The 7888-nt window shown below is 52.2% G+C and overlaps 1 protein-coding gene across 1 annotated transcript; it reads right to left on the bottom strand.

Annotated features, from left to right (window-relative positions):
* Positions 1-419: 419 nt before the first annotated feature.
* On the bottom strand, positions 420-2801 carry LOC126371574 (uncharacterized). The gene has a single exon (XM_050016897.1). It carries the CDS (start codon positions 2799-2801, stop codon positions 420-422), a length of 2382 nt encoding a protein of 793 aa, XP_049872854.1.
* Between the last annotated feature and the right edge of the window lie 5087 nt (positions 2802-7888).

Consider the following 7888-nt stretch of genomic DNA (forward strand, 5'->3'; position numbering starts at 1 on the left):
GCGCGCATCCGTCACTGGACATCCCCACGCCAAAGATTTGGCGTTGAGATCCCCAGCGACGAGCACGAGATCCGGGCGGCTTCTGTCGATCAGAGCACCGACCTCGTCCAAGAAGGTCTCGAACTCGGCCAGAGTCCGATTCGGCGAGAAGTACGCCCCGATCACCATCACGCCGTCCACAAACGCCGAGACAAATCCCCGACCTTTAAACTCTCGCTCAAAGGGCGAGGAGCCGACCGACGTCTGCGTGACAATCGCAACGAGGCCATCCTGGTCACCCAGCCAGCTATCCCTGGGTGGGATATAATAAGGCTCGCTGATCACCGCCAGTCCGATCAGCCACTCTGCCATAGACTGGGAGAGCAGGTCTTGGGCTCTGGAGCCGTGGCCGATGTTCGCCTGGAGGAACCGAGTAGCCATTAATCAACGGCCATGGTCGGTTCCACCTCGGCCCGGGTTTCAGCGCTCGCTGACGGGCGGGCAGGCAGCGAGGAGGCCCTGGAGCCATCGCCGACCTTCCTTCCTCTGTTCCTGCGCTTGGATGGGGCGATACAAGAACCCATCCGATGGTTCGCGGATTTGCCTGCAGCCTCGCATATGTTACAGTGGGGCGCAGCTGTACACTTTTGGCTGATGTGACCGGCCTGTCCACAGCGATAGCACAGATTACTGCGGTCCACCTCAGCATCGCACGTCACTCTGACGTGCCCCGTCTCGAGACAGCGGTAGCACCGCATCGGCCGGGTCTCTAGCAGCTTCACTTGAGCCGCCACCCAGCCGACCAGTAACCGACCACCCTCCGACACCTTCTTTGCGGCAGCCACAGGGCACCGCAGCCATACCGAGCCAAGACCGGTTTTGTCACGGCGAATTTCGCCGGGCTTCACCTGGTCTGCGGCGCATTGGCCAGCTCGAGCCACCGCTGCCACCAAGTCCTCAGTGGTGACTGAGTCATCCAGGCCCGAGATCCGCATCTCTGCAGATCTGATGGGCCGATTGACTCGGACGACATCCTCATCGAGAGCCTCCCTCAGCTTTTGAGCAAGAGAGTCGGCCTTCTCGTTGCTGGTGCTTCCCGTCACCTCCAGGATGCGGGCACCCGTCACGGCTCGTCGGAACCGGACAGCACCTATGCCAAGCTCATCCAGCTTTATTCGAGCTCTGGCCTGGGCCAGTACTCCGGCATAGGAGGCACCGTTTTCCTCTGCGCCAGGCTGCAGAGTTAAAACAACTGCCGCCGTACGTGGAGGATGCAGTTTCACCGGACCACTCTTTTTCTGAGCGGTGGTAGCCTGCTTCTTCGTGCCCTTTTTGGCGACGACATTCCACGGCTCCTCCATTGTGGAGGGTGCAGGTGGAAGCGGTCGCGGCGCACGAGGCGCAGCAGCTTGATGGACAGCGCCGGCCTTTCCCTTCTTCTTCTTTTTATTCTTCTTCTTCTTTTTCTTACCCTTCTTGGCCTCAGCGGGTGCCGGGTGAACTGTCGCAGCTCCACCTGGCTTCGCGATAGGCTCCGTCTGTGCCGGGATTGGCTTGACCGCAGGAGAGGCTTGCGAACGTTTTTTGTCGGCTGACAAAGGCGGACGCAGTCTCTTCTCCGGAAGAAGTCTTCCTTCTAAGGCCTCTAGGCGCGCGTTAACCATCGTCCCTACCTGGACCATGATGGTTCGCGCTAGATCTTCCTCGTCGTTGGGGGCCGAAGTGGCCTTCTGAGGCCGCCTCTGGCCGCGAGAAGCCTGCTTTGCAGCAGACGACTCGCTAGTCACGTCCGGGGGTGGCGCAGGGGCGCCCTGTAGCTTCCGCAGCAGCTCCATCTCCACTCTGACGTTAATGAGCTCGTTCTGGAGGCTGGCCATTTGGGCCTGCAAGCGGGCATTGTCCGCTTGAATGCGGGCATTGTCCGCCTGCAGTTGCCTCGTAACGTCAGTGGAAGTCCGCTCGACTATCACCTCGAAGGCAGCTTGTATGGACGCCTTGGCGTCCTTTAGCGCCTTCACTGAAGTGCCCTTCAGGTTGCCGGATTTAGTGGCTACCTTCTCAACCACCTCCAGAGCATCCAGCACCTGTTGGTTCAGGTCCTTGGTTGGGGCCTCGCATGTTGAGGGGGATTCCGAAGGGCGCGCCACCCTAGTCCGTGAGACTTGGTTGGCATACCCCGCGATTTCCTCCGCAGCTTGAGTTTTTAGGAACTCGTTCCTCACGGCGGTGACATATGCCTGTGCCTTGGATAGGCCTGCGTACTTCCCGGTGTTGGATCGGCGGGCTCTGCCTTTAGTGGCAGTCTCCTCTCCGTCGCTGCCCGAGGGCGACGCCGATGTTGACGATGTCGTTGTCAGGCGACGCCTCTTTGGGCCCTCCTCTGCCCAGAAGCGGCTCCTGATCTCCGGGGACCCCGACCTGGATGGCACTGCCACCAGGTTAGTATCCGTCCCATCAGAGGGTGCGGCTTTCTCGGCATCGACATCCATGTCGACTTTCTGTTCGTCCGGTATTGAGATGCGCTCCAGGACCACCACCGCTTCGGGAAGCGGTGATGGTGCTGGTGCGCTTATGTCCAATCCAGTTTCTGCAAAAGCCGGGTAGAACGTAGTTCTACGACTTCGCAGTTCCCTCACGTCTGAGCTTAATCTGTTTCCGTATTCGCAGCCTTGGTCGTGTTCACGGAGGCCAGCATCTTGCTGGCCTACGAAGCAGTCTTTGCCCCCCGCCGTATACGTATGGGGCTTGCCCTCCGAAGAGGGGCGGGGTCGCTCACTTGGAGTGCCCGCCGGCGGACTTGAATTTTCGATCTGCTTTTCCATATTTTTTGTTTGTCTTTTCTGACCGGGGTGACCTCCCCGGGGCGCCCTTGCTGCCAGAACCTCTGACCATTCAGCCCATCGGCAGGCGCCAGACCTTAAGCTTGGGTGATTATTTTATAGAGGTTGTCTTCCTCGCAGCCCCCTCCGCTCAGTGCGGAGGCGGCCCCCGTTCCAGACAGCAACGCGTCTGGTTTACGGGTCGGGCCGGCGGTGGCCGAAGCCATTGCCCAGCATTGCTGCCGGACCCGCCGCCCCTGTCAACGCCGGGCCGAAGCCCCAGGTCGCATCTTCAGTACCCTCTGCGGTCGCAGAGGGATACGAAGAGCAACCACCCTCCCCTGCTGATTTTGGTCCGCGCCGGCCGAAGCCGGTACCCCCCCATATCTGGGGGGGCGTTCCCCTATCCGCCACCTGGGGACGCGCCCGATGGGAGATCAGCAACTCCACACGGGAACCTAACCTAACCTAACCTAACCTAACCTAACCTAACCTAACCTAACCTAACCTAACCTAACCTAACCTAACCTAACCTAACCTAAGTTATAAGTGCTACGCGCTCAAAATTCGATTAAAAATAGAAAAATCACGTGAAATTAGTGAAGTGATATACCGTCGGACGCGGGCAGAGATAAGCTACACTGTGGTGAAAGAATTTTTAAAATTGGTTAAGAAATGGTGAAATAGTGGCTAAAAATCTATTTTCGACACGTGGTAAAAACGTGTCGAAACACATTTCAGCGTGCGGCGCCTGAAATTGATCGACGACATAGTGTGTTTTTGTGCTCACCCTATTTGGATTTCAGTGCTACACAAAACAGCAAAAAACTGGATTTTTAAAGTGAAAATTGGGTGAGATTCCCACTATACAAATTTTCACACGTGCTGGCTAAAATCCTGAAAAATCGAGGAACCTGAAAAGTGACGCTGGAAATCAACGGCTGAGATCCAGGGCTAACGATCACCGCTTCCCCGGGATTTTTAGGGGCATTATTTTCCTAGTTGCGAGGCATTTGCGGTTTTTTGTCAGCTACCCCTAAACTCAGAACGAGCTGGGGGGTGAAAACGATCGACGACCTATCGTTTTTACGCTGGGATCATACACACCACTCCCTCAGGAACTAGCTGACATCAATCAAAACCGCCCGCAGCCACCGCCTCCTTTTTCGGGAATTTATTACGAAAGGTCTGCTAAATCTGGCATTACCAAGTAAGTTTGTTTACCCCATATCTCGGAAAGGGGTGGAGATATCGCAAAAATAACAAAAAATTGGTTCAGTCATCCTGAAGCGATCTTTTGGGCAACGAACCTGGAGCCACCCCCAAAAACCACCCCCTGTGAGTTTTTTCCGAAAAACCCAAAAATTTCGGGACTCCCGAATTCCCGGGTCCAGATTTTTTGGGCTCGTCGGTAAATTTGGGTGTCACCGGACAGGGGAAAATTGTTTTCGCGACTGAGATTGAAACGGGATATACAAAGCAAACCTTCTGAAGCTGGCAGAATACCACCCCCAAGATTGCTAGGCGCCCTGGAACCACCCCGGGCAAGGAACAACTAGGATTAAATATCCAGTTAATAGCCCCACTCGTGGCCTGTCCGGAACAGTGTGTCGCATCCCCCTGGCACGCGCCGTTTGCGAGCTGCTACGGTTACAAAAATTATAGAATTTCAACCCCAGCGGTAAAATATAAGATAGTTCTGATAAGGAAGTAAACTTCCAACCCCCGTAGCTCGGGAACGGTGCGTCCTAGGCCGAAAATAACAAAATTTTGCCTCCCCCCCCAAACCCCCCCCTCGATTGGACAAAGTCCAATCCAAACCCGACCACCCCCAACAATTCCCCGAAATCTCATCCCCCTACCCCCAACTTTGTGGCGCGGCCAGTGTAGGTTAAACCCTGACATCGGAGACCAGCCTATACGGGTGCGCAGTCCTACAAAGTTGGAGTCTTTCCTGCAGTCACTGTCCTCACCCTACACTTGTACTTCCACCACTGATCCCCAATAACCTACCCTACATCCCCCCCCCCTACCCTTCACACCCCCCAACCCCCGCTTTTCTATTTTATTTATTTATTCCATTGTATTTCAATTTATTAAATTTCATAACTGTAAAATAAAATTAAAATTCTACCCTTTATAACCGATCTGCCTACCCCCATTAGCCCCTAGTATACAAAATATTTCAAATAGTCATAACTCAGCCAATATTAGGACGATTACAGAGCGGTTTTCTGTTCTGGCCAGGGCATCGGTGGAGCTCTCTCCTGGACACCAAATAGTGACTCTACGTAGAGTGGATAGAGAGCACATCTAAATTTATTTTTGATTTAGATTGTGACTAAGCCGCTTGCCGCGGCATTGACCCTACTGACATCCCGGAAACGGGATAAACGACACTACTCTACATAGAGTCAAAAACCAAAAATTAAACTGTTTGTACTGTTTTATCACATCGTTTTCCTCAAACTGTGTATAACTGTGTCTTATCAACTGTGGAACTCTACATAGAGTCCAAAATCTTACACCTTGTTAAATTTGTTTTTATCCCTGTGTATAACTGTGTGTCTTCTGGACACAGTGGAACTCTACATAGAGTCCAAAATTGTATACTTATTTATTTTATTTTGTTTTCTGTTAGGACGTTATCCTAAACGTCGCGGTAAATTGACCATAGAACGCGACCGGTAGGTGGAGCCCTACCTACCTTATCTTTGTATTTTTATTTTACCCTACCTTATTTTAACTGTGTTTTTGCATTCACTTGTATCTTGATTGTGCTGCGATTGACATCACCTTCTGAAAACTGATAGAACGGATTAGTTGGCAACGTTACACACAAACTTTTAGACTAGCTTGTACACACACACACACACACACACACACACACACACACACACACACACACACACACACACACACACACACACACACACACACACACACGCATACTCAAACACACTCACTTACACATACACAAAACTCACCTATTGTCACAAGACGTATTCGGCCTCCTGTGGCTGGAGCTGTTGACCGTTGACTGCTGCTGTGCGGCACACCTGAAAAAGTAAAATAAACAAATTAGTAGGTAGAACGTATAATCATAACAACAATTTGACCTCCCTATTGGAGACTATTACGACCTCCCTATTGGAGTATTTTACTTTTTACACTTTTGTTTTTGCTTTGACGCATACCCCTGACCAAAATGTTTGGATTTAGGACACCCGCCAAGAAACTGGCAAATCCGGGTCCGGGTCCCCAGTCCCCAAAGGCGCCGGTGAAATCCGGAAAAAGTGATACCAGCCCCACGACGAAGGCCTCCAAAGTGAGGACAAGCATTGACGCCTGGGACTCTGGTGACATTGTACACTTGACCCAGACCACCCCTTCTCCTAAACAAAGGGCTACAGAAAAGATACCACCAAAGTCAACACTGCGCAAGAAGCCTGCATCGCAGTCCACACCGGCTCCGCATACAAGTGCATCTCCGATTCTACCCTCCTCGCCTGCCAGTCGAGCAGCCAGCGCTAGGGTCTGGATTTCCAAGGGCAAGACGTATCTTGGAGAATCCAGAAATATCAAAACGGAGATCAAGAACGGACTCATCGCAGCCCTAGACAACCTTTACAAGCTGTATAAGGAAGCAGAATCGGACAACATAGTAGTGACGAAAGGCCTAGAAAGAGAGGAAGCGATGGCTGAACTGGATAGATCGGAAAATACAAGGAGAAAGGAAGAGGAAATAATACAGGAAGGAAAGCTTCTTAGAAAGCTGGAAGAGCATGCGAAGCTACTCAAACAAAACACCCTAAAGCTGGAGGAAATTAAGGATGGCTTGAAGAGACAGAACGAAACTATAGAGAGAGTCACTTACGCGAGTGTAGTAGCCGCCCCCCCTAATACAACTAACGCAGGGAAAAAAGCACTGCACTCCATCGTCATCACTTCCAAAAACGAACTGGAAACGGGGGAGGAAGTCCTGGATAAAGTTAGAGAGGTGGTTAATGCAAAAAATGGAGAGGTAGAGTTTGAGACAGTGCGAAAGGCTAAAAACAGAAAGATAATAATGGGCTGTAAGACAAAGGATGAAAGGAAGAAGATTATGGAAAAAATTGAAAGCGCAGGAGGCCACCTCGTTGTCGAGGAAGTGAAAAACAAGGACCCGATGTTTGTGCTCAGAGGAGTCCTTCGCATGCACTCGGATGAGGAATTGTTGGGGGCGCTAAGAAAACAAAACAGGGATGTTTTTCACAGTCTCGACAAGGAGGAGAATAGACTCCTTGTTAAGTATAAAAGAAACGCCAGGAACCCTAATACAAGTAATGTCATCCTCAGCACCTCTCCAAAAATCTGGCAACGGATGCTTGCCAAAGGCAGAGTTCGCATCGACCTGCAGCAGATCAAGGTGGACGACCAATCCCCCCTGATCCAATGTACACGCTGCCTGGGGTACGGGCATAGCAGGCGTTTCTGCAAAGACCCAGCTGATTTATGTAGCCACTGTGGAGGGCCACATCTCAGAGTAGACTGCCCCCAGCGCTTGGCAGGCGAAGCGCCAGAATGCCGGAATTGTGTTAAGGCCGAATCGAGCAACACAAGGCACAACGCGTTCAGCCGAGAGTGTCCAGTCCAGATAAGGTGGGATAGACTTGCCAGAGCATCCGTGGCGTATTGCTGAGGTGGCCCCAGGCGTCAACATGCCATACAGGATGCTCCAAGCGAACTTGCAGAGGAAGAAATTGGCGACCCAGGAGCTCATGATAGAGGCTGGAAGGCGCAAAGCAACCGCTGCGCTAATTCAGGAGCCCTATGTGGGTGGAGCAACGAAGATGAAGGGGATTCGCGGCGTTCGAGTTTACCAGACCACTAGGCCAGGAAGTGGGACTGTCAAGGCAGCGATTGCTGTCTTTGATCCAAACCTTAAAGTAATACAGTACCCAGAACTCACCACCGAGAACATCGTGGTGGTGGGGATCCAAACCAGTGCATGGAAACTCACGCTAGTTTCATTCTACTTCGAGCCAGACCAACCACTAGGGCCATACCTGAACAGCCTCCAAAAGGTAGAACGCAAGGTGGGACCTAAA

This window comes from Pectinophora gossypiella, chromosome 12 (assembly GCF_024362695.1).
Source record: "Pectinophora gossypiella chromosome 12, ilPecGoss1.1, whole genome shotgun sequence".
NCBI classification, from domain to species: domain Eukaryota; kingdom Metazoa; phylum Arthropoda; class Insecta; order Lepidoptera; family Gelechiidae; genus Pectinophora; species Pectinophora gossypiella.